This window comes from Mustela lutreola, chromosome 7 (assembly GCF_030435805.1).
Source record: "Mustela lutreola isolate mMusLut2 chromosome 7, mMusLut2.pri, whole genome shotgun sequence".
NCBI classification, from domain to species: domain Eukaryota; kingdom Metazoa; phylum Chordata; class Mammalia; order Carnivora; family Mustelidae; genus Mustela; species Mustela lutreola.
The window spans coordinates 12806251-12833810 of NC_081296.1; the positions used below are offsets into that span (position 1 = coordinate 12806251).

The 27560-nt window shown below is 44.1% G+C and overlaps 1 protein-coding gene across 6 annotated transcripts in view; it reads left to right on the forward strand.

Annotated features, from left to right (window-relative positions):
• SV2B (synaptic vesicle glycoprotein 2B) overlaps positions 1-27560 on the forward strand; it is a 180996-nt gene that overhangs the window by 85912 nt on the left and 67524 nt on the right. For all 6 annotated transcript variants that reach the window (XM_059180062.1, XM_059180063.1, XM_059180061.1 and 3 more), the window contains exon 2: positions 24774-25615. In XM_059180062.1, coding sequence (XP_059036045.1) covers positions 25075-25615 — 541 coding nt within the window. In that variant the 5' untranslated portion in view covers positions 24774-25074. The remainder of the gene's footprint in view (positions 1-24773; positions 25616-27560) is intronic.

Sequence of the window (27560 nt, forward strand, 5' to 3'; positions counted from 1 at the left end):
CCTATATGCCCTGTTCCTGAATGATATAGAAATGAGGCTGGCCTTATCATACTTATTCCCAGAGAGTTAATATCAGTTAACATGAAAGAATGTTCTTATCATAGTTTTTAATAGGAAAAAACAAAACAAAACAAAAACTTGCCTTAAAGAGGAGAACGGCTCATTAAAGAGAAGTGCACAGGGGAATATGATATGGCAGTTAAAATAAATTAATTAGGGGCGCCTGGGTGGCTCAGTTGGTTGAGTGACTGCTTTCAGCTCAGGTCATGATCCTGGAGTCCCGGAATCGAGTCCCACATCGGGCTCCCAGCTCCATGGGGGAGTCTGCTTCTCCCTCTGACCTTCTCCCCTCTCATGCTCTCTCTCATTCTCTTTCTCAAAGAAAATCTTTAAAAAAATAAATTAATTAGAACTACATATATGCTAAATAAATGTGATAAAAATCTCTAAAATATAATGTTAGGCTGAAAAGCAAGGATACTTACAAATAGGATATGATTTAGAGGAAGCTTAAAACACATCTAAAACATATTGGACACAGACATTAATATGTAGGAAGATATAAAAACTGCTGAATCTCTGGAAGGAGGTGAGAGGGACAAGATGGGAGGGGTCTACACAGGGGGCTTCAGCTTTATCTGTAGGGCTTCTTCTGTTTTGAAAACAAAGCCAGTGAGGTAAATGTTAAGTGAGATAAAGCTGGGCAGTGGGTTCATTATATTAAATTCTCTTCCTGTTTCTGAAGGGAAAGAGAAATTTCATAAAACAAGTAAATTTTAGGAGGACATGTTTTTATCAGGGCACCAAGGCCAATTCAAACAAAGACATTACTTTTGTCATTGAAAGAATATTTGAATTGCTTTTTCTTCCCAGTGGCAGGTTTTGGTTTTTATCCTTGATGTGTGAGTGTGAGTGTTTAAGGGTCTGTTAGTTGGAAGTGGCACATTTGTCCAACAGGAGTATTATGTTCATACCACAAGCCTGAAAGCATATTTTCTTTAAAAGAAAGGCATGACATGTTACCTTAATGAGAGAAGGTCTTGTGCTCTTAGTAATGGGCTTGGGCCACAAAAGATGTTGGGCATCAAAGGGCATGAGCTAGAGTGGGAAAGCAAGAACCTGGCTGTGGTGATCTTGCCCCTGGGCAGTGGCTGGAGATCTTGATTCTAATTTTCAAAGCTGGAGTCTGACCCAGGCTAGTGTGCACGTGGCCTGAGCTAGTAGAGGGAGCAAAAGGAGCAAGGATTCTATGTGGAGATTTCTCTCGAGAGCTGCCACCATCTTCATGTGTATTGAAAGTTGGAAACAGCACATTATAACATATAATTTCTATTTTGAATATAAATACTTTTTCTGTTATGTAAACTACAGAAAGTTAAACTCAACAAATCTTGGGGGAAGAATTTTCAGGAAACAACCTGACCTTTTAAAAAAAGATTTTATTTATTTATTTGACAGAGAGAGAGAAAGAGAGATCACAAGAAGGCAGGCAGAGAGAGAGGGGCAAGCAGGCTCTCTGCTGAGCAGGGAGACCAATGCAGGGCTTGATCCCAGGACCCTGGGATCATGCCTGAGCCAAAGGTAGAGACTTAACCCACTGAGCCACCCAGGTGCCCAATAATCTGACTCTTAACTGCAGCCCTCTGTCCTTGGGGGGAAGAATGAGGACTTGGGAATGAATGGCCATGAGATTTGTCGGAAGAGGGTGGAGCATGCTCAGGGGTATCTTGGTGGTAATGATGGGGGGAGGGAAGTGGTGGAGGGTTTGACAAGCAAGATGTGCTCTTCCTCACTGAGACTCCCCCACTTGGAACTGGGGTGAGTGGGTTGTGGTTCTGTTTGTTATGAACTGCTGCCATAAACCAGGATGCCTCCGGGGAGATGTTAAGCCCTCAGGTGTGTCAGGGAAATGTATATTCTTCAAGAGTCCCAGTTGTAGGCAGTGGTGTTCCTTGTCTGTTTCTAAGCTTGTTCTTGTTGAATCAGGACCACTGGCAGTATGGGCTGAGAGGAATCCACTGAGGGATGCAGGTTTCAGTGCCAGGGTAGGGTGTCAGGTAAGCCAGGTAATGGATCATAGGCCCAGTGGAAGTTTCTGGACATGCACAGTGGGGATGAGGGCTTGGGGGGTTATCTTGGGTAAAGGCTATTAATTTCAGGCCCACTTGCTGATGAGGAAGTAGCTTTGAGTTACTGAGGAGGAAAACTGTTCTTTTCCTCTCTCCATCTTAGGTTCGTTGGCCAGGGCCCTGCCAAACTGACCAAAGATGGATGAACAAGAGAAACAAACTGAGGCTCTGGAACAAGTGCAGTGTGCACACCTACAGGCATGCTCAGCAATGAGGAACTCAAAGGGGTGGTTAGAACTCTGGCCTATATAGCATCATAAGCAGGAGAACAATACATTCTGAGAAAAGCAACAAGACCAAAGAGAAAGACTTTGAGTTTCTAGGGTGGCATATTGAGGGAAGGAAAATATAGGGGAAACTAATGGAAGGGAAGGACTTATTAGTAAGATTTGTTATGTAGACTCCTTTCATGCTGCGTTAGACTGATAAGTGTCTAGAATTGTCTCTGGTGATGAAATTCTGTCCTTACTGGTAGAGAGGAAAGAGGGGACGCCTTTACAAGTTTAAATTCTGCCTTCAGGCAAATAGGAGAGGGCAGAGACCTTTTCTTGTATCTGCTTCTTCTCAATTGTCTTCAGCTAATTATTCAGTAATGAATATGCTAAAGTAGTATATTTGGGGGTAGCACATTCTGTTGCCCTTCAGAGTGTATTGTGGCAGCTGGGTGATTAGGTGTGCTTCTCACTGACTGGGGACCAGATGGGGCTGGGCCTGAGTGCTGAGGGGCTTCAGATGTGTGGGCCAGCTAGGGAGGCAAGTCTGATAGCTCAGGTTCTGGCTTTCTTCTGAACTGTGGCCACTGGTTAGGACTTTCCATATTTCTGTATCTGAGGTGCATTCAAAAGTCCAGGAACTGCCTTGCTCCTACACAGGTTCAGGCCTTTCCTATTGCTTATGTTCTGATATTTGATAATGTGCGGAGAAGTAAGGTTCCTGCTCAGGGAATCAGGTGCTTTATTTTTGTGTCTGGTCTTTGTGGACCATTTCACTGAGATCCAGGCCAAATTGCTCTGTCAGAGTCAAGCTTTTGATCTTTGAAATGCTATTTCTAGAGTTGATAAGAATGGTGAGATACAGAGAGTATAAGGATAATTATTGAGCTGTTTGGTCTTGAAGCCTGTTCAAATATACATGTTCTCCCCATTATTTGAAAGTAGAGCATTCCCATGAAATCCTTCATGGGCCAAAATGATGTAAAACAAAGAAGCAATTACCATTAATTTATACAGAAAAATTTTTGAGCATTCCTTGGCCCCGACAATAACCTCTCTTAGGCTTTTCAGATGATACCTTAGGACACATCTTGCTAACAGATGCACAAAATGAATTGAGATAAAACCCAGCTTCTCACAGACAGTTCAAAGCTCTGGCGTTCGGTGCTTAGGTGCTGAGTGTAGTTCTGGGGAAAGATATAGGTGGGGGATGGGCACTCTTGCTGCCTGGGGTACATGCTGCCTGTACAGTGGCTTGCTGCAAAACAATCCCAGAATACTTATTTTCACATTTTTTCACAAAAGCAAGGATATTCTCTGGGTTTCTTTCAGTTAGCAAAAACATGTAGGTCTTTCTTAAAAGCAAAGTGGCACAAGGTGATCTTTCAAAAAGAGGGGATACCTGCAGTTAGAATAGAGGCAAATGTCAGCTACTGTTGATAACTTTTTGAATACAGATGCCTGGGGGATAAGGGAAGAAACTTCAGAGGTGCTGATGGGGGCCATTAGTGGCTGCTGGAAACTCCAGGGTGTCAATGGTGGCTTTCACATGGTCATTGATGGCAGACCTGGCCAACTCATTAAAGCAAGATGCATGAGACGGTCCGAAGGACTGGACCAGAGTTGATTTATTTTCCATAAATAGATTGAAAACCATTATCATTTTCTTTATATGTATTGCCAATTCTGAGCATCATGGAGAAGGATTAATACAAGTGTCATAAGATAAATATTTTATGTTAGCTATAGTTTTGGGGAAATGGACATGCTGGCCTCTCTGTTTTGAGTGCTCCTTCACAACCCCACCCTGTGTCCATCTGACCACCCCTTATTCATCTTTCAAAGTCAAGCTCAGTTTTCATTTCTGGGAAACAAGTCTTCACATACAGTGACTCTCCCTTCCTGGGCACCATCTTGTATTGGAATGGGTTCAGGGCATGCTACCCCCCAAAATGGCACCTTGGCATGTAGAATATTTTAAGCTGAAGGAGTTTGAGAAATTGAAAAAAATTGGAAGGTCATTTTGGCCTGCCTTTCATTGCCCTTCTTCCCTGAAACAGGTCATAAAACCTGCGTATGAGAAGTATCCTCCTTATACCCAGAGGAAAGGAGCATCTTTACCTTTGAAAACAAAGGAAGTCCAAGAAGAATCATGAAAAATAGGCCTTACTAAGTTCCCATCAGTTTACTACTAGCATAAATATATCCAGCTATAAGTATTTCTTTCCTTACAAATGATCCTGTGTCATGTAAAATGTGTATTAAATAAATGTGTAGGCTTTTCTCCTGTTAATATGTCACTTGAATTTTCAGACCTAGCCAGGGACCCTAAGAGGTTAAGGAAAGCTCTTTCTTTCCCTACATAGTGCATATGAGTCTTCAAGTTTGACATCAATTGAGAAGACAGTTCTCAATACAAATACTACTATTTGTATAATACTAACATTATATAAATACCAGTATTGTGCTTATTGCTTGAGAACTGTTGTTCTAAGCACTTCATGTATATTTATTCATTTAAGTCTCACAGTGACCACATGAAGTAAGTATAAATATTCTCCCTGTTTTACAGATGAGAATAATAAAGCCCAGAGAGGTATAGTATCTTGCCCAAGGTCACACAGCTCATAGTGGTAGAACTGAGATTCAACTCTGGGTAGACTGCCTATGGAATCTGTGTTCATAACCAGCATGTCAAGCCACCTCTCCCTAAATACTACAGCCCAATAACAGCTACCTTGCATCCATCTCCTATCCTGCTTCATCTTCAGCTAAATCTGGTCTTCCCACGTTCCCCACACCCCCCATCTCTGTTCATGGCTGCTATATCCTTGGAACTGCTCAGACCCACAAATCCTCAACTCCTTGATGCTTCTCTTGCTGTCACAACTGCATCTGATTCATCTGCAAATCTGGACAGCTTTCCCTTCAGCATCGAGCCAGATCTGGCAGTTCCTAACCCTTCCAGTATGGCTGTGCGGGGCTAAAGCCACTGCCATTGCTGGTCTGGATGATGACAGGACCCTCTTCCTGTTGGCTCCCCTGCTTCCTTCTTTGTTCCCCCCAACCCTGGCCTATTCCCAACACAGCAGCAGCCAGGGTGATCCTTTTGGAATCTGTCAGATCGTGTCACAACTCTGTTCAATATCTTTTATTGTTCGTGACTTTACACTTGCACCCTCTCCTGGAAATACTCTCTAAATATCTACACGGCTCACTCCCTTCCTTACTTCCCATTTCTACTCAACTGTCAACTCACCAGAGAGGACTTCCCTCACCTTCCTACATAAAATAGCTTCATGGTTACTTCATGGTTACTGCTCTAGGTTTCATCCCCCTTAGCCTGATTTCTTTTTATGCACATCACTTATATTACATTGACATTTACTTGTTTATTTGCGTACTTCTTGCTGCTCTCGCTAGAATGTCAGCTCTATGAAGGCAGAGGCTTTGACACATGTGCTGCATGCTATATCTGCAGTGCCAAGAATAGCACTTAGCATATAGTAGATGCTCAGTAAATGTTTATAGGGAGAACACAGAACATTAATGAATGAGGTGACTACTTACTCTATGCTAGTCACTCTGTGTTTATAGACATCACCTCTTTTAATCTTTCACAAGCCCTCTGAGGCCTGCTAGGTGACTCTGGAAAAATTATTTACCTCCATTTAGCTCAGTTTCTTTGTCTCAGAAATGAGCATAATAATGTTACTTGCTTCTAAGAGTTAAGCCCATATAAGTCCCGAGAACAGTGCTTGGCATACAGTTCCTGTCCCAGGTGGGTTCCCTGAGAAACAGAGAGGGAGGGGTTAGCATGCAGGATTTGTGCTTTTGGTAGCAGCACTGGAAGGAGTAGAGAAAAACACAGGAGTAGCCAGACGGAGGAGGTCTTCACAGTCTCATTACTCCTGGGAGTGCAGGAGCTGGAAGGACCCAGTAGAACTGGCTTGCACTGGGGCAAGTGTGCCTGGCCTCTGTTTCTCACATCCCTAAGTCATTGGCTTCAGGCTTCTCTGGAAGGGGGCATAGTTTTGCACAAGGCCATTCTCTAGAGTAGACTGATAGCCACCCACACTTCCGGCAGCTGGGGAATGAGTCTTGCAGTCTTAGATGTGTGTGAAGATCTGGGTGCAGCATGCCAGTACCCCCTCCAGTCAACTTTAGTAAATGCTCGAGATCACACCTTCTTACTGCATTGCCTTAACCTAGCAACCACTTCCCTGCTAAGAACCTCTGTTATTCTAGGGCTCATGAAGCACAGGGCAAATGCCATCCTTTGAGGGTCTCAGCTTGCCTGCAAAGATTTAGGATTCGATCTATAAGCCTTTCTCCCTGTAGACTTCCTCAAGTGGGGACCTTGCCCAGATGCCCCATTACTTATGACAAGGCTGAGATGTCAGCGGGTTCTACCTCATCCCCTGTGCTCAAGTGATTTAGAGCAAAACAGGGCGAGTCTTTTGAGTTGTCTAGGTTCTGCAGGCTTGTGTGTGGTACCACTTAAAGGAAATACCCCACCACCTAGAATTCTACCATTAGAGTTCCCTGATGTACTGAAACATTTAATAAAACATCAAAAGTGTCCTGTTGAAATGCAAATAACTCTGTGAAAGTTAAAGACTTGAGCCTTCATGATGAAATACCTTTATGTCTCTATTCAAAAACAGTTAAGTATTCCATTTTAAAATATTCCAAATACAGTAATCTTGTTCTCATTTAGCTTGAACCAGAACAAGATTATGCTTTTAGTGAAAACAGTCTGAATTTCTTCATTTGAGCATTTTCTTTGAGGGGAGTTGGGGTCTGGTAGAACCAGGGCTTTAGGCTAGAGGAGTGGAGTCTAGTGTGAGATGTGTTTTGGAAGGTGATGAACTTCTGCCAAGTTCCTTACTGTCTCTGAAACTTATTGCCCCCTTGGTGGAAGGGGTTCTATTTAGAGCTGCAGTGCCCAACACTAGCCCTGCGAGGCTATTTAGTTCAGTGCTTCAGACCTACTAACCACATTTCAAGTTCTCAATGGCTCACGGTGGCTGCTGAGATGGGTGATGTAGAAAAGTTGGGGTTTTGACCTAACAGCCAAGAAGGAATTCTTGAAATCTCTTTGGTGCAAAAGATAGTTTTTTAAAAGCATGGGGACAGGACCCATAGGCAGAAAGAGCTGCACTGGGGTTGTGACAGTTGAATATACTTTCAAGTTGGGAGAGGGTTAGGGAAGGCATAAGCCTCCAAGGAATCTTGGAAAGAAGGTTTCCAGGATCCTGAGGGGGCTAGCTAGCTATTGTTAGGAAAAGGTCATTTATTACTCTTTAGCAAAAACTTGGTATGAGACCCTTTAGATGTATATCAATGGGCCGTATGCTTGAAAGATGATTGCTAACATGTATCTTGAAGGGTAGAGATAAAGGAAGTTCCCAAAGGAAGTTTTATATGTTAAAGTAGACTTACAGGGTACTTGGGGGGTGGGTGGGATAAAGTTAAGCTAAGATTGCCTTTTGCCCTTAGTGAGGTGTCCACCTTGAGGGACCTGAACTCCCAGAGGAAGGTCACTATCTGTTTCAAGGACTTGTCAACAGACTATAGGCAGTAAGGAACTTTAATTTTTTCTTTTACCCATTTCCTACATCCGTGGGCAGCACAGAAAGTTCTACTGGAAAAATGCATGAAGATAACTCCTTCATTTCTTGTGAATGTCTAACGTTTCTTAGTGTTAAGTAGGGTGTTTGTTGACAAGGAAAATTAACCCACATTTGTGATAGAGGTTGAGAGTTGGCGATGGTGGATGATACTTATTGGGGTTTACACACATGTACTGATGCTTGTTTATTTATCCATTTACTTTCTTCTAACCTTCATCACCACCCTAGGAGCCTTTTTTTTTTTTTTTTTTAATTTGGAATATTAAGCAAACCACACGTCAAATGTGGGGCTTGAACTCATGATAGTATGAACAAGAGTTGTATGCTCTACCAACTGAGCCAGCTAGGGGCCCTTTTATGAGCCTGTCTTATCCATCCATCCATCCATCCATCTATCCATCCATCCATCCATCCACTCATTCATTCATATTTATGAAAGAGAGAGAGAGAGTGCTTGAGGAGGGGCTGGGGAGGGGCAGAGGGAGGGGGAAAATCTCAAGCAGGCTCCCCACTGAACCTGATGCAGGGCTCTATCCCAGGACCCTGAGATCAGGACCTGAGCTGAAATCAAGAGTGGAACGCTCAACTGACTGAACCACCCAGATGCCCCAAATCTGTTTTTAACAGAGGGACAAACTGACATTAAGGGAGTCAAGTAACTTGCAGAGCTGAACTTAGATTCCAACCCTGTTGATCTAATGCTGAAATAGGAACCCCAGTTTTTGTAAGTATTTGCTGAAAGCTTCCTAACTCAAAGTGCTTTAGAAAGAATTCTGTGATTCTTTACTGTTGCATTTTCTCTTCTCCCTCTTTTGTATCCCCTTCTTCTGCCTCTTCTTTTAGAAGGCTTTATTTATTGTTACAATGCACATGATTCTCCTTTCTAGAGGTACTACTGCTAATATGTTGCCCTGAAAGTTCACCCTTCCAGCAGGTTCTCTGTGCCTGTAGCCATATGTATGCTGTTTCTACATATGGAGGCTGCACTGATCCACAGGGTCTGCTGCTCAGAGGCCTGGTGATGGCTCCTGTTTTGAATTTCAATTCATAAAAGTCAGAAACCCCTTCAGGAATTTCTTTGTGTTATAATCTGATTGAAAGCTTTCAGGAGGACTTCAGGAGGACTGTCCATCTGGGGACATCGTTCACAACTCCTGCTGGGATGCTAATAGTTGCATAATTGCTTTGAGTGCATGGGAGTGGAGTGGAGGGGACCCATGACTTCTTAGCATGATAATGGGGTTGTTTTCTGATTTGTGAACTGATACATTCATGAAGTTGTAAATGTTAGACCTGCTTAGTACCTGTTATCTTTCCTGTGGACTTGATTGTACGGTAAAGAGAGCAAGTTTAAAGTCAGGATTGTCCAGAGGAGGGAAAATGGGTCCTCGGGTCAATTGAGAAGTTTGAAAGGCTGATGCTCTGATGTTAGGATCCCTTATTTTGCTGCATCAGCCCAAATAGGAAAGAAAATTATGACTCAGCTCTGGGGATGTGTGTCTTCTGCAGAGGCCCAGGAGAGCGAGAAGGGGGCACTTCGTTTGAGCAGTTCTCTTGAAAACATTTGTCTGCTGCAATTTTTAGAAGGTGGGGCTGAAGAATACATTTGGGGAGAACATCCTGTGTCGAGAGCCAGTTGTTGCCTCCATGGGGCATCTTTCTAGTCTCTGTATCTGAAAGTGGCCTGTGTGCTGCCCACCAGGGAAGTGCAAACAAAGGACCAATTTTTTAGGAGCATGTCCATCAAGTCTGTGTGGTCAGCTTGACATCAATAGCTAAGCTGAGGTCTCCAAGCCCAGAGGAAACAGCTATTGCTTTTCTGGATGTAGTAGAAACTGACCAGCTGCTTGTTTCCAATTCTCCCAGCAGAGACCACTCCCATTCTGCAAAAAGTCCTGTGCCTGTCCTTCTATTTCTATGCACCACAGCTTGCAAATTACCTCTCTTTCCTTAGATCTCTAGGGGCAATCATTACTGTGTGTTATGATGAAGAAGAAAGTGTTATTTTCCTCTTTGAAAGGAAAACAACACCAGGTGAGCTGGCTTCAGGGGCGAAAGTTTCCAAAGATCATTTTGCTAATGACACGCACATACTCACAGAACATAGAAAGGCATCCTGTATTTGGTTTCAAGGCTCCTGATAATAACAGCAGGCTGCTCTGGAGGTGGACCCGGCAGGAGGACCGAGGAGGAGCCATCCTTCATGGGATATGTTGCAGTTGCAGTGATGAGCCATCTGTTTCTAGGACGAGTCTTTTTTTTTTTTTTTTTAATGGATAGGATGATTCTAGTAGGTCTGGAGGAGCCCATGAAAATATCCCTGCCAGGTCTTCTCAAAATTCATCTTCTTCCCTCCTTGTGTATGACAGCCCTCTCTGTAATAAGGCAATTTAGGCATAGGAGGCCAGTGAAGGCACATCTTTCAAAAAAAAAAAAAATGCTCACCCTGTCAATCCAGATTCTCTCCTACCTGGCCCTCCCTTTGATCCTCACTCAGGATGCCAGGGCATATCTTTCTTAAAGTTCATTTTTATCTCAAGGGCAGTTAAACGGATGCTGTGATGGGTTACTTGGGTTGCCATGGCCCTGGACTAAAGTTGGGCAGGTGTCCACTCTTCTCTGTGTTTTTCTTTTGTAATATTATACTTATTGAGGGCCTATCGATGCAAAATCCTGCCACCTGCTACCTAGGAGACAAAGATGACCCCTGACTTCAAGGTGCTTACAGTCTAGGCAGTTAGCTGTAGGAGTACGCGATGGGGGCAGTACTACTTTTGGTGACTTAAGCAGAGTTCTTAAAAATGTTGACATCATTGGAAAACTGTCCTTGCCAAATTTGTAGGGGTAATTTCAATAGTAAAGCCAAACAGTGGGAAAGGGTGTGTCGAAGAATGTATCCCCTATTTAGCCAGAGACATTAGACAAGTAATATGTGATATTCTGTGATAACGTGGGGAAGCCTGCAGACCTCTGCAGAGGCCATGAGGTATAGCACTGCCTCTCTCCAGGATTGTGCCCTTGGGCAATGCTCTTGGCTTCTCTGAGCTCCTGTTTCCCAAACCCATCTCCCAGGTCTCTGTGAGGATTATATGAAATTAAGTGAGAAAACTCCCGACATATACTACAAGCTCATTAAAGGGTTTCTTCCTTTCCCTGTTACTCTAGGATTTGGAGCAGAGCCCAGAACTGTACAAAACGCTAGGCTCCAGCACTAAATATGTTTGCAATCCTGGCAACATTTTAGCCCTTTCTAATTACAAAGTTTATACTTTGCCAAAGCTGAATTAGGGGTGAGGATGGAGAGAAGGGGGGGCTAATTATAGAGACTAAATACACTGGAGTGGGGGCGGGGGAGGGAAGGAGAACCACAGGGCCAATCACACCCAGAGGCTGAGTAATTCCAGGATAATGAGGAGACGCAGACAGGAATTCGGACTTTCCAAGGTAATTAAAAAATATATGTTTCAGGGAAATACATGAGACCGATAAGCACATGATGAGCTAGCTATGAGCCTCTACTTATGGTTTCCCCAAAGTGAGAAGTATGGGGAGGTGTCTGGGGCTGAGAGAGCTGCAGGCTTATGGGGACCAGGATGGAGCCATAACTAGGCAGCAGGGACCAGGAGACCCTGGCCAAGTAGTGTGGGGTAAGACCGGGAGGGGGGTGGGGGGGCACCTGCTGAGGGTGGGAACTTTAGGCAGTCCTAGAGAAGAGAGCTTTTCCAGAGCTGGGTAATTGCAAGGCTAGAATGTAGCAAAAATCTGGTTAGTTTAAAAAAAAAAAAAAAAAAAAAAAAAAAGCATGCAAAGGGACCAAGAGCAGAGCACAGGTGAATCAGGACACCAGGACACCAGGAAGTGTTCCCCCAGCCATGGCTCCCTGACTTGCCTTTGGTGCAAGGTGGGAAGGTCTTGGATCCTACTTGACATCACCTACATCAGGTTGTGTATCTGTTGGACTTTATGTTCCTCCCAGATCTAGACCTACTAAGTTTTTTAAAGATCCAGAATTTCAACCAGTGTCCCCTCCTGGACCAACACATTTGCTTCATACCAGTTCTGTATTTTTACTTTTGGGGGGTATACTTCCAAAGTTTCTAACAAACTGCAAGATGAGAACTATCTTATGGGTGAAGAAAGGACTCTATCCTTACAGAAAGCCCATTGTTTTTAGATCTGGTAAAAGTTTCTATCAACTAGGATATGAGGACCATGAGGGCAGGAGCTGGTTATATTCTCCTTGGAGTTCAGAGCACCTCCTATGTAATAGGAACCCCCCCCTCCACCCCAAAGTTTTCATGAAATAGTGAACAACCATCATGATGACAATTCAGTAAGGCTAGTCCCTTAGGGAGGAACTGCCCGAAAGGATGAAAATGCAGCTGGGGAGGTGGAAGAGGTGTTTCATGAGGGTCCTTCAAGGCCAAATAAAGGACAGTATTTTGAAGGTTTTGAGAAGCCACTTAGGAGATTATAGTCAGGCCATGTGGAGGTGGGCTGATGGCGTTGAGGGAATCCATCGGAGTGATGAGCTAAGGCAGTGCCAGCGGGACGGAGCACAGGGCACGTCTCCGGACCTTGTTTGTTCAGCATAGTGTCAAAAGTGAAAAGCGAGTAGGGTCAGCTGGCAAAATCTGCAGGCCACACAAGAAGGGGATCTCTGGCTTTCTTTGAAGATGGCCATGGTAGTCTTCAAAGATACATTCAATTCTTTTCCGGGGGTAGTCGTCTAAACTATTTGTTCCTTCTCTTCAAGCTAATCTTTCAACCAGGAGAATTGTTTTTGAGTCACATCTATTTGGGGAAGGACAAAAATGTGTCTGAAAAGCCCAGCAGGTTCTCATATCTCTTCTTGCTCTGGGAGATTGAAGTCCACCAGCAACGTGACCTACCTAGAAATGTTCCCTTAGATAACCCTGTGCTGCGTTCTGAGTCTCCCAGTGGATCTGTGTCACACAGGGGTTCCATTTTAATGGCTCTTTTCTTTCCAAAGGAAGTATTACTTCTCAGGAAAACCTAACCCAACAAAACAAACAAACAAAACCCCCCAGAACTCGCCTCCATTCCTTTCCCTTCCTCTAGCCTAGGCTAAAATGTGTCTGTGCCAGGTTTGCTCCTAGAGCTTTGAGGCATCAATTAGTTGAGCACCTTCTGTTGTCACTCAAGGACCTTCCCAGTCTGGCCCTAACTTCTTTCTTGCATTTACCCCCCACCATCCTCCCCAGGGCCCCCTGAGTTCCCTCCTGACTCATCAGCTTCCCTGGAAGCACATCATTAGATAATTCGGCATCACTGAAGGAGAGCAGAAGATGCCACTCCAAAAGATGTCACCTTGGCCCACTGATTATTTTGAACTGAGCTTACTTAAGAAATTGTTGGTACGAGAAGGATCCTCGGATCATGTTTTGTTCCTCTTAAAGCGGGAACTAAATCCTCCTTGTGAAAAGTGTGCTCCTTTTACCAGGAGGGTTGAAGACATCCTTATCACCAGACTTAGGAATTTAGGGCCAAGAGGGATCCATGAAGAACACTTGCCACTTCTTAACTAGTTTATTCCTTCAAGCCCGAAGCCCTTCATCTGGTCAATTCTTCTTCTTCTTCTTTTTTTTTTTTTAATAATATTTTATTTATTTATTTAACAGAGAGAGAGAGAGAGAGAGAGAGAGACAGAGAGAGATCACAAGTAGGTAGAGAGAAAGGCAGAGAGAAAGGGGGAAGCAGGCCAGAATAGGGGAGGCCAGATCCCAAGGACCTGGGCTGGGAATTCTGAGTTGTCCGGCAGGCAGGTCCTCCCAGTGGTAGTCAATAGATTCCTGCGCACATTTAAGGCTTCTTTGCTTGCACTGGTTTCCAGGAGGGGAAGGGAGTAGGAGAGGAGGTAAGGGTAAGGGGGAGGAAGCTTAGTATAGGTTGAGAGTTTGAATCTGGACTCTCGAACTTACTGGCTAGGTGAGCTTGGCAAATGCCTGGACCTCTCTGAGGCTCAACTTTTCTCTTCTATGGAGTAGAGAAATACGGATATCTATCTTGCTGTGTTGTGAAGTTCAATGAGATGATACATTTTTATTGCTCAAGTGAGAAAGTGTTGCTTTCGTTCTACTTGGAAGGCAGCGTTTTCTGTCTGGGTGGTGTTTGCCAGCTTTCCATCAGTCATGCACGATTCTCCTCGAGACTTTTACCATATCATTGGCAAAGATCAAACATCACTGTACTCCCATTTAATTTTAAAAAGTAAACTCATTCTTACTAACAGAATACATTTGTTTAGGAAGGAGACTGTATCACTCCTGTAACCATAGGATAACTATACAAACAAACACGATGAAAACAACACAGTGCTATGTTACTGATGTTCAGCCAATACTGTTTACTTTGTTGCAAAAAGGGGATTCATGAGTTAGCAAGTAGGTGGCAGAGCTATGCTGGTCCCCCAAAGATTTTGATGTCCTTGACCATCAAAAGGGATTGAAAGAACAGTGAAAAAATACAATCACCCTTTCTCTATGTGATCCAATGCTACTTAACACCATGCTTGAACACCTTATGAAATCATGTCAGTTCCCACAAAATAGAGTATCTTCCACTTTGGGAAATGCCAGCATTGGGCATCAGTCATTTGGGCACACAATATTAGCCCATGACCGCAGGGATGTGGGTCAGGGCCAGGATCCCCAGAGAAGGGAGCTGCCACAGGGTGGTGGGGAGAGGTATTCAAGACCCTGGCCTGGGGGTGAGGGGTGGAGGTGTGTATTCAAGGCAGACCTGCCGCAGAGTGGGGTGCTAAAAATCCAGAGGGTCTCACCTCGAAGGCTGCAGGTTTGCTGCTCAAGAGGCGTGAGGGTAAGGCTCTGATTGTTCTTGTGGCTCTGTTATGCATTGCTGCAGAGGTGAGGGAATATGTAGAAATGCAGGTCTGGGTTCTGGGCCTTTATATAATTATAGCTATTTTTACAGAGCTCTTACCAAGGTTTCTGAACATATTAACTCATTTAATTCTCATAACAATCCAATGAATAGAAATCTGAATTCTTTTCATTTCACACATGAAGAAACTGCAGCTTAAAGGTTAAATAACTTGCTCTCATTTTTTTTTTTTTTTTTTTTTTTTTTTTATTTTTTATTTTTTATAAACATATATTTTTTATATACATATATTTTTATCCCCAGGTCTGTGAATCACCAGGTTTACACACTTCACAGCACTCACCAAATCACATACCCTCCCCAATGTCCATAATCCCACCCCCTTCTCCCCAACCCCCTCCCCCCGGCAACCCTCAGTTTGTTTTGTGAGATTAAGAGTCACTTATGGTTTGTCTCCCTCCCAATCCCATCTTGTTTCATTTATTCTTCTACCCACTTAAGCCTCCATGTTGCATCACCACTTCCTCATATCAGGGAGATCATATGATAGTTGTCTTTCTCTGCTTGACTTATTTCGCTAAGCATGATACGCTCTAGTTCCATCCATGTTGTTGCAAATGGCAAGATTTCATTTCTTTTGATGGCTGCATAGTATTCCATTGCTCTCATTTTTTGAGGTTGTAAGCGGCAGAGCTGGTATTGGTAAATGTATGCGGTGGGCAAGAATTTGCTTTACAACATTACCCAAGGTAAGAAAGAGCATTGTAAGTGTTCTTTCTTTCTTTCAAATCAAATCACAGTAGTGGTAGTAAAGTGGCCATCATCAGTCTTTGTTAGGGCTCCCTTCTTTGCTCCTGTGGGACCACTTAAATGGTCCCACAAACAGTGGGGTCACCTGGCTCTTAGCCCGTGGCTGTGGTCACCGTGGTTTTCCTTATTCTTCCTGCTACTCAGGGCTGCCACAGGGGCAGTCTTTGTACCCTCTGCTAAGCAGTTCCGGTCTGGATGAATGCAGTGACACCACTCAATAAGTCCTGATTCTGTTTTCAGACTGTACGCCCAGCTGGGGCCCGTGTTGCTGATCCCAGGACTGCAGGATTAATAGTCTCCATAGACTCCCTCCAGCTCTCCCCGATCCTGCAAGAGGGACTGGAGTCCATCTCTTCTCTGTCCCTGCTTCTCAGAGTTTCCCTCCGCCAGAGCTTGGGCACCCCCTCTATAAGTCAAAACACCAGCCCCTCTTCCTCTTCCCTTCTGGCTTAGCTCCTGGGTTGGTCTAATTGTCTGAAGACTTGGTTGAAGGCATCTTTGGACTTGGCCTGAATCAATACACACACACACACACACACACACATACATTACCTGTTTCCTATAGAAAGAAGAACGTAGGGTAGATCTTCTTAACCTTGAGTTAGCACAAAATTGCCCAGAGAACTTGCTGATAAAACAGATTTATGTCCCCTTTTTGTTTCAAAGGATTTGGGATGGAGCCCAGGAAGCTGTATTTAACTGGCACGAAATGATTTTGCTCTAAGTGATTTGAGAACCACGCCGTGGGAAACATTGACCTGCCTTTAGCACAGAGAAGAGCCAAGAGGGAGAAAATTAGCATTTCAGGGCGTACTACACAAACATTAGCACCTTGACAAATCAACCTGTGTACTATAAATACATATTTGCAATAAATAATACTATGGAAACTATTGGTATAATGATATGAATATATGATTTGCTTGGCAATTTCAACTACTCTTATGGTATGATCATTTTTTTTCTGAATAAGTCCTTCAAAAAACACAATTTTTTATAACACCATAATATTTAACTGTGTAAGTATGCTAACATTTATTTACCTATTCCCTGTTTTTTAATATATGTTTTCAGGTTTGATGTTCTAAGTAATGCTTTGATTAACATACACCTTCATATGTTATTCTCTTGCTTTGTATTTTATTTTATTTTTTTTTAAAGATTTTATTTATTTTTTTGACAGACAGAGATCACAAGTAGGCCAACAGGGAGGTGGGGGTGGGGAAGCAGGCTCCCTGCTGAGCAGAGAGCCCGATGCGGGGCTCAATCCCAGGACCCTGAGATCATGACCTGAGCCGAAGGCAGAGGCTTTAACCCACTGAACCACCCAGGTGCCCCTTGCCTTTGTATTTTAAAATGAAGAACGATTCTGAACATCCCTAGTACTTTCAAGGATTTAGTATTCCTTTGAAATACTTTGTTGTTTTCCTCTCACTGAAAGATCAGGTGTTTTGGTCTGTGTTTAATAATCAGTTGTTTCTCATACCTTGGGAACAAGCTTTCTGTTTTTACACAGTGGAAATAGCTAAGAAGGGAGGGCAGTGTACTTCCCATGTCATACTAATGAGCATATGCAGTTATAAGTGGGACAGAGACAATGATTCTGGGGAGCCTCAGAGAACACTGTCTCCCAATACCAGCCAGAAAAGTCTTGGTATTTGCAGTCCATGGGTTGATGTAACCTACCCTGGAATCATCAAGTGATGTGTTTCAAGGAGTACTGCAGGTAGTTAAAACATATGTTATGGTCAGGAAGTTGAAGAGAAATAACTCAAGCCTTCCTGAGAACCCCTGCACCACACCATCTCAGCTGGGAGCTTGATGGCTCTCGAAGGCCAGTTAGGGAAGCAAAGAGTGAATAGGTCCTCGTGAAAGGTGGCATCTTCAGGACATCAGCTGGGCTGACTTTTTTTTTTTTTTAAACAAAGGTAAATCAGTTGGTCTATTTACAGAAAGTGTAAGGGCACTCTGGCCCATGGGCCATTTTAGACTTGCTTTCAGCCTGACATAGAATAAATACTAACCTTTAATGAACAAACATTTCCAAAGACCTTCTGTAGTTAAACACCCATGTTTGGTGTTGGAGAAGCAAAAATACATTAGGAAAAAAACAACCACAAAACCCAGCGCATTATCTATCCTAGAATTGCTTACAACCTCTTGGCAGAGAGACACATAAACAATTATAATAAAATATGATAATAGCGATATCATGAGACCTCTTGAAGTAATTCTAAATGTTTAAGTATAAAGAGCCATCAAATTGCCAAAAATGGCTTGTCGGTTCATAAATGTTGCTTTTAATTTAAAAAAGATACTATTCCTAGATATTAAAATAATAACAATTGTGTTTTAAATATTACTCTGATGGTTCAAAGCATTGTCACAGATGCTGGAAATGACCTAAAGAAGTCACCTAGTACAACCCCTCCCTTTAGGAACCTCAGAAAGTAAATGACTCATTCAAGGTTCCCCAGGGACTTGATGGTAGAGATAGGACTATAATTCATGTCCTCCTTCCGGTGGTCCAGTGATCTTTCTCTTCCACAGCCTACAGTATTTTATACTGAGCCCCCCTGCCCTCTCTTAGTACCCATTTTTGGTATGACCGACACAATTTGTATGAAAACTTGAGGAAGAGGTGCCTCAAATGTGAACTGACACATTGGACATCTCATTAGTACCCATTGGAGTTTGTCGACTTCTTTATTCATGTAAAAGAGAATTATAGCAAGCTTCCCAAGGGTCTAACAAGCTTCTCAAGGGTATAACTCAAGTTATACCTTTATGTGCCTCAGTTCTCCCTAAACTCCTGCCAAATACTTTCAGGGGTACACAAGTCTAGTTCGTGTGTTGGTGTACTAGTCCTTCTGGTCCAGATTATCCGACATTTTCTTCTGCCTTGATTCACTGCGGTGATTTTCCCTTCAAGGCCGGTTGTAACCGAGGGTACAGCTGCTGTTGAGGGGGCCAACGAGAGTGCCTAGCTTTCTGGGGTGGGTGCTGAGGACACTAGTATCTTTGCTAAGGGGGCCATCTTCTCTTATTGCTTGTGCTAAAGTTGCTACATTCCAGGCTCTTGATACATCACCAAGATTTGACTGAATCTGGTGAAAAATCCGAGTTTTCCCTTCCTTCAGTTGTGATTCACTGGGCTGTGACCAGGTTGCACTCTCCAGTTCTCTCTTCCAATAGGAAACTCTTAGCCCCACATGCAAATAGTCTCTGGGACGCTCACCAAGTGGGCTCTCAAGACATGAGACAAATCCTAGGATGAAGAGACCTTAGGCTCGAAGCATAAAATCACTACCTAACTGGAAAAGCCTGGGTTCCATGGATGTTACACAAGTTCCAAGGGAAAAAGAGGCTGTGACCATGGGAAACACTGATTTCAACCAGTGAAGTAGATTTATTTTGGTGGGGGAAAGAATAGCAGCTTTCTTCCGAGGTATAACGTATGTAACGTTAATCCACTCATGAATGCAGGAATCAATGATTTTTTTTTTTTTAGCAAATTTATGAAGCTGTCCAACTGTCACAAAATAATCCAATTTTAAAACATTCCTATCATTCCCCCCAACCCACATTTCAAGTTTACTTACAGCCAATCCCCACTCCCACCCAGAGACTTTCTGTCTCTGTGGATTTGCCTGTTCTGGACGTTTCATGTAAGAGGAGTCCTATAATACGCGGCCTTTGGCATTTGGCTTCTCGGACTTGGCGTATTGTTTTTGAGGCTCGTGCATGAATTATGTATCAGTACTTTGTGCCTTCCTTTTGCTGGTGATTATCCCATTGCCTGGCTATACCACATTTTGTGAAGGACACTTGTATTATTCCCAGTTTGGGGCTGTTATAAATTATAATATCAGCCTTCCTCTATTAATCTTTGGGTGGAATTTTTTTTTTTTTAAAATTTCTCTCAGGCAGATACTTAAGATGGAATGGCTGGCGTATTTTTTTTTTTTAATTATTTATTTAGTTACTTGACAGAGAGAGGGCATAAGCAGGCAGAGAGGCAGGCAGAGGCAGAGAGAGAAGCAGGTTCCCCACTGAGCAAGGAGCCCGATGCGGGGCTCGATCCCAAGACCCTGAGATCATGACCCAAGCCGAAGGCAGCAGCTTAACCCACTGAGCCACCCAGGTGCCCCGGCTGGTGTATTTTGTAAGCACGTGTCTAACATTTTAAGAAACTGCCACGCTGCTTTCCGAAGGAGCTGAGCCGTACTTCATCCCCAGCACCTCTAGATGAGGTACGGGGTGCAGTCCACTATATTGTTAAGTCAGTATCTATTCAGGTCTTTCACAGACTGGAACCTAGGAGCGTTCAGTTTGAATCTCCAGAAGAGAACAGTGAACGGGATATGCCATGTTTCCCAAACTTCTTTGCTCCTGGAACGCTATCTCTTCCCCCTACGCCTCCCGAAATGAGCTTATGAAGGCCCTAACGTTCTAGAGCACCCATTTCGGGAAGCATTACATCATTCTATTCTGATAGTATTTTTAGCTTTGTTCTCTGTGATATTTAATTACACACAAGGGTGTACCACACAGGGATGCTGAGTCTAACAGCACAGACTCAGAGGTTCAGGGAACGTGAGAGGTAAGAGAAGAGGCTGACGAGGTTGGGGCTGGCATGCGTCAGAGAGGGAGCGGTTTTCATGAGGAACGAAATGCCAGTTCGTTTTTCTCTGTACTTGGTTCCCCGGCGCGGCCCAGATGGACCCCCACATCTCAAGCTGGGCCGGGCTCACGTCGAGATGCTGGCTACACGTTAATTGTCAACGCTCCGTCAGATAACGATCACGATGACAGCAACAACAAAGATAATCAAATCAAATTTACATCCGTCACATCTGTGCCCGGCCCCCTGCTAAGCGTTCTTCACGGAGTACCTCACATGGGTGCTTTTATTACAACTGCTTTACAGATAAGGAAATTGAGGCCCGAAATGAAGAGCTTGTGTGCTCAGGCCATAGGGTGTGGCGGAGTCAAGACTTGAACTGGGGCCCCCTGATGCACGAGTTTGTGCTCTTGGGCCCCTCTACTCTGTGTCCCACCACCCCACCCAAAAAGGCAATCTAAAAGAAGTCTGGAAACAGATTTTCATTTTGGTTATACAGCACCTGGAGGATTCCGGAAAGATTTCCAGTCTAGAGTTTGCCCTCCAAGCATCACCACTGTCCTAATCACCTCACCTTCTCTTGTCTGCTGAGAGGACGTGCACCATCTGTTCTCCTGCGGGAGTCTCCTCGTGTCTGTCCTTCTCCTCCAGTCCCATGGCCACTACCTTTGTCCTGGCCTCATCTCGCCTCTGGATGTTTACCCTCCCCACCATGAAATTTCTACCTAGTTTCATTGTTCCTAGGTTTTCTCTTAAAAACCAGGTCACCTATTCCCACCAGGGAGATCTTTCTAGATCCCTGCTCGGTGGGACAGGCTGCTCTGCTCACTTCAACAACTGTCATGGCTCCTTTTGCTCAGAGGAAGATTCCCAGTCCTTGAGAAGGGCATCCAGACCGACTGCTCTTCACGACCCCATTCTATCGCCTCTAAGTCTCCCTTCTTGGTTCGGCTGCTGTAGGCAGGTGTTTCACTGCTGCCCAAACAAGCTAAGTCATGTTCTCTCCATGACTTTGCTGATCCTTGGTCTCCAGTGCACAGTGGCCTCCTCTCCTTCTGGCTTCTCTGAGCCTTCTTCTGCCCTTGACAGGCCCCAGCCTCTAGGATGCTGTTCCAGCACATTCCATAAAGACCCGTCCCTCTTCTGAACTCCTGGGAGAGCCTACAATTGTGATGTCTTCAGCATCAGTCTTGTTTACTGTGAAATGAGTTCTTAATAATAGCCCTTGCCTCATAGGGTTGAATAAAAAAACAGGATACATGTGATACCTCTTAGCCTAGTACCTGGGACAAAGCCACAAGGCAAGTATTCAATAAATAAAAGATACCATTATTAATAAATGCAAGATACTATTATTAATAATTAAGATTGTCATTTTTATTACTGCATGCATGACTCTTCCATGAGGAATGGATGTCTTGAGAATGGGGCTCAGGTCATGTCGTATCTATCACATGGCCTGAAACACCAGAGATCCTGGGGGACGTTTATGCAGGATGGGCACACAAAGCCTAACCTGAGGGTCAGAGACTTGATGCCACTCTTGGCTCTGCAGGGAACGGGGCGTGTGACCTTAACTTGTCTATTTGGAGTCTATTTGGACTTCATTGGAGTCCTTGGGATATTTGTACCCCCTCCCTAAGGTTCTCCATGAACATGCTTCAGATCCAATCCCTGATGGTTGGTTTTCTGTGTTAACTTGGATACCTTCTTTGATCCTCCCTAACCCTCAGTTTTCTGCATCCATAAAATGGAGAGAATGGTTTTGCTTCATGATTGGCTGTGAGGATACACGGTTATTGCTTTTCAGTCAATAGTTGCTCTCATGCTTATTCTCTTATTGCTGGCTAGAGGATAAACACTTGGCTTGTTAATGTTGTTGAGTTAGTTCATTTCCTGGGGCTGCCTTAACCAAGTACAACAGTGTGGGTGTCTTAAACAAAGAAATCCACCATCTTATTGTTATGAAGGCTAGAAATCCGCAGTCAGGGTTGGTTCCTTTGGAGGGCAATAAGGGACACTTCTCGTCTAGCTTTGGGTAGCCTCAGGCATTGGTTTGTAGATGGTGCTTCTGAGATACTGGGGGGTTAGTGCTTCAATATACCTTCTTGGGGATTCACATTGAAAGTGATTAATGGTTGTATTCTCTGGAAAATGCTTTGCTGGAAAAATAACTTGGCATTTCTCAATGGAAGAGAAAACAACTCCACAACACCCGACGGTGACTCCTCGTTACTCGACTGCCCTCGCCATCTGCAGAAGCTCATTTCACTGGATCAGATGAGTAGAATTAGCTTCGACAGAGATCTCTTTCTTTCCACAAAGTCAGTCCCAGGACCTCTGCCCCTTATGACATTTTCCTCATATACTTTTAGAATTGCAAATCTATCATTTCTGGTTCACGACATTCTTTGCAGAGCCCCCAGGATGGAAATAACACACCAGATCTCAGGCAGTTGGTATTCTTTCTGTTTTTTTTTTTTTTTTTTTTTTTTTTTAATAGCACTCTGCAAAACTCTCATGCTGTTTACATGTGATTTATATTCCTCCTGTGATTCCTAAATGGATATAATGAAAACAGATTTAGAATATTAATCTGACATGGTTCAGGCCAGCATGGTCCCATACAGTTTTATTTAGTGGGGATGGTAAAAAATCTGAAAAGATAAAGTGAGAATCAGTCCTTAGTAAATCTTTCTTGCTGGCTCTTAAGACACTGTTCCTGGGAAAGCTGTCCATTGGAGTCCTTGGGATGTTTGTGGAAAATGTAGGTTTCAAGGTCCCACCCACCATTCTGCAAGTTCTAAGTCTTTGGAGGAGGGGTCCTGGGATTTGCATTTCCAATAAGTCCCTCAAACCCCTGTGGTCCTGGCCTACCCTACCTTTGAGAAGTACCACCCAGAAAAAATGTGGGTTTTTTTTGTGTCACATGAGTTCCAGAGCTAGAGTCTGTCCAGGGCTGAAGGTGAGGAGAGCCAGGCAGGTAGTCGTGAGGCATGGGGATGAGTGGGTCCCATCTGTTGTGGGGTGGCATCTTCGTGTGGATTTCAGATGGGACAGGGAGGCCTATGAAGGTTGAAGGCACATATACACAACAGCAGGTGAGTTGAGCTGGGGCAGCCAGCTGTGAAGGGGTCCAGCAGCCAGGGAGAGCTGAAGTGGGGTCAGGTGTCTGGGAGGGGCCTTACTTCTACCCCTGAGGGCCACACAGAGAGCAGCTGGGTCTTTGTGTCCCTCCTGGGAAGCTAAATGAAAACTCAGACCCTGGAGCTGAACCAGCCCCTCTGCATGCTCTGGGAATCTGCATTCTAAAGCTCTCTAGGTGATCTAATGTGACAGTCCCTCTGAACAGCATTTGGGAAGCACAGGGACCATGGAAAGAATGGACTTTGGGAATCAGTGGGTCTGGTGTTGAGTCCTCGCAGTTTGATCTTGACCTAACTCCAGCTGAGCTACGGTTTCTTTATCCGTAAAATGAAAGTACAAATACTTGCTTCTTCTTCTTCTTGTTCTGATCGTTGTGACGATTATGGAGAAGGGACATGACACATTGAGCACAGTTTCTGGCCCACAGTAGGCTCCATGTAGTGGTGGCTCCAAACCTTGTGAGAACTGAGATTCAAAGGATTGGGACAAAGGGTGCCAGTCGCTGGGCATGAGAATCAGCAGGTGGTCTCGGGGCTTGGCCTTGGCTCTGATAATACTGGGTCCTGGTTTCTACAGTTGGAACTTGGAAAATACAAGAGCAACTACTATGTCAGGGCTAAAATAATATTTCCCACGCAGGTCTGATGCTGTTGCAAGTATTTTATGAACAATCTATTTTATGAACAGTCAATTACTATTGTTATCTCCATTTTACAGATGAGAAAGCAGAGCCTCAGAGAGAAGTAAGCACGGTCACACAGCCCTGATGTAGCAGCATCGAGCTCTCCAGCTCTGGGTTTTCAACAGCTTTTCCTCCTTAGCTCAGCCAAGGACAAGATCAGAGGGGCCCTTGAACCAAAGTGCTGAGTCTCAAAGTGAGCTGGGCCTTTGGAGAAATGGTCCTGGAGGTTTGCCACCGCATTCTAGATATAAAATCGCACAGCCACCTCATAACAAAGTCAGAAAAGCTGGCATTTTTCTAACAGAAGCTGAGCTGTAATACACATGCTCTATTGCCACCGGCTTGATAAATTCTAAAAGAAAATCCCATAACACAAAATCGTCTTGTCTTGAGAATCCCTTGGCCACTTTCTGTTTCCTTCTTTTGTACGAGTTGACCCCTTTCCTAGGTTACTCAGCACCTCCGAGGGCCTCTCTGGCCACTGTTGTTTCTCCTCTTCTCCTTTGTCTCGCTGATTCAGTCCTTATTCATTTGATATGAATCCAAATGTCTGATCAAAATTTCCTCCACCTCGTGCTGGCCTTTGTAAACGTATTTGTTTCCTTCTGAGGGTATTTTCAGACTTTCCGTATTTTGTGACACTCTTCTCTCCCTTTTCTGTACTCCCAGGGCATAGCCTTCAATAGCAGAACAAATCAGTCCTGCTAGCAAGCTACCAAGTCCTGTGGGCTCCTTGTCAAGGAAAACAGCTGGCCCCATTTCTAATCAACATCTCCCCACAAAATTCTGCTGGGTCACTGAAGGAGACCAGACCAGAATTTGGAACTTTCCAAAGACTTGCCATATATATTGAATGTGAAAAGTTACTTACATTGTCTTTGCGTCAGTCTGATCTGTTTGGGAAGCAAGGAGGAGAATCACCCAAGAAGTCACACAGACAGATTCTACCTTTAACGCCTCTGTGCATAGAATGGATGATGGTTATCGAAATAATCCAAACCTCTACCACGGTGCAAGAGATATAGCTCGAGAGGCGAGCCGGCAGTCCCGGACCCAAGGGATGGATGACTACAAGTATCAGGACAACTATGAGGGCTATGCCGCTGGTGACGGCTATTACCGTGGCAACGAGTCCAACCCAGAGGAGGACGCACAGAGTGATGTTACAGAGGGCCATGATGAGGACGATGAGATCTATGAGGGCGAGTACCAGGGCATCCCTCACCCAGATGATGTCAAGGCCAAGCAAGCCAAGATGGCGCCCTCCAGGGCAGATGGCCTTCGGGGCCAGGCTGACCTGATGGCGGAGAGGATGGAGGATGAGGAGCAGTTGGCCCACCAGTACGAGAACATCATTGATGAGTGCGGCCATGGGCGTTTCCAGTGGATCCTTTTTTTCGTCTTGGGTTTGGCCCTGATGGCTGATGGAGTGGAGGTGTTCGTGGTGAGTTTTGCCCTGCCCAGTGCAGAGAAGGACATGTGTCTGTCCAGTTCCAAAAAAGGAATGCTTGGTAAGTAGAAATTTCCAAAGATCATTCTCTTTGTGGCGTTAAATTATGAAGGGGAAAGAGCAGTAAAATTTGTATAGCACCTGTCACTATTGGGCACCTGCAGTCTGCCACGATGCCCTTGCAAAGCTCTCACTTTACCTCCATTTGTCTTGAAGGCATTTTTATCTCAGAGAAAATTAATTGGCTCAAGTTTACCCAGGGAATAAGTGTAATAATTTGCATCCTTGCTCAAGTCTCTCTAACTCTAAAGTTCTTAGTTCTTTTTCCAAGCCTTATTGCCTTTTTGAGGGTGAAACTTCTCTCACCTTCATATTAAACCACCTTCCATATCCAAATGACTAATACATTTTGTGAGTGGTAGGCCAGAAGGCCTCTTCCTCCCAGCTCTCTCTAGAGAATCTGGTGGCATCTGTCCCCAATTTCTCTTGTATGCAAGTGTTAGTGGGCAGACTGCCTACGTACCTTGGGGATGCACTCTAGGTTGAGCTTACCCCCAGATCCCCTGCTGGCCATTGGGAGCCACGCTGTAAAGCACAGATGGATTCCACAGGATGGAGGACCAGCCCTGCAAATCAGTAATGAGACTGGCACCATGAGAGCCAAGCCTCAGATATTAGGGCCTGAGACAAAGAGGATTTTGTGAAGTTAGAGGGAAGATGGACACCAGTGATATGGTGTAATAATACAAACAAGGATTTGTTTTGGTCATTCAATGCCTTGGAAACAAACCCATTCTCTAGATGTAGAGTCCATGCAGTTGATTACTTAGCAAACATATAATTATTGAGAACTTACTATGAGTCATGTTCTTAAGAATCCTTAAGAATTCAAAACCTTTCTAGCAACTTACTTCATTTATACAACAATTATTTATTATGTGTATACTGTGTGTCAGTCTCTGTGCTCTGTCCTCGGGGAGAAAATATTGAACCAGATAGACATAGTCCTGACCTCTCAAGGGACTCACACACAGCAGGACAAGTAGGCATTAGCAGACACAGAGAGTCCTTTAATTACTATAGAGATAAGTGCTACAAAATACCTTGTAGGGCTCTCTTCCCCAGGACTCACATTAAAGCAAGGATTGGCAGTGGTATAATCAGAAGCATCCAACTCTTGGTTACTGCTCCGGTCCTGATCTCAGGGTCCCGATCCCAGGGTTGTGAGATCTTTAGGCTCTGAGCTCAGCCTGGAGTCTAAAGCTACTCTGGATAAGATTGGAATATGAAATAAAGAAAATACCCGCAATAGAGAGTTATTCCTGGAAGCTTTTAAAAATTTGTTTAATCCACTTATGTGTAACTAAGGGGCCATTTAAAATGATTAAACTGTGTCATATATGACCAGTAGGGAACTGAAAGAGATTGAGTATGTACAAATAGTAGGAATGACTTAAGGAGCAAAGCTATCACCAGAAGTTTTTAAACACCATTAGAATTTTAATTGCTTTTTTTTTTTTTAAAGATTTTATTTACTTATTTGATAGACATCAAAGTAGGCAGAGAGGCAGGCAGAGAGAGAGAGGAGGAAGTGGGCTCCCCGCTGAGCAGAGAGCCCGATGTGGGGCTCGATCCCAGGACCCTGGGATCGTGACCTGAGCCGAAGGCAGAGGCTTTAACCCACTGAGCCACCCAGGTGCCCCTAGTTGCTTTTTTAAATTGTATTTTTATTTAAAAAATTCTGCTGTGTGCTTTTAAGTTTGAATCCTTTTTTTTTTTTTTTTTTTTTTTTTTTTTGGTAAAGGCAAAAAACAAAACAAACCCAAGCCCCAAACCAAACCATGCAGTCCCCAGTTGATCTAAACATTTGCAAGCCTTTAATTTGCTTTGTGGTATTTTCAACTGCCACCCTGGGTCCCTGTTAGGCCAAGTTGGCAATGTCAGCAACGATTTCATGCCCTCTTGGTCTCTCTGCCACCCCGCTGCTTGGCAGCCTCATTAACAGA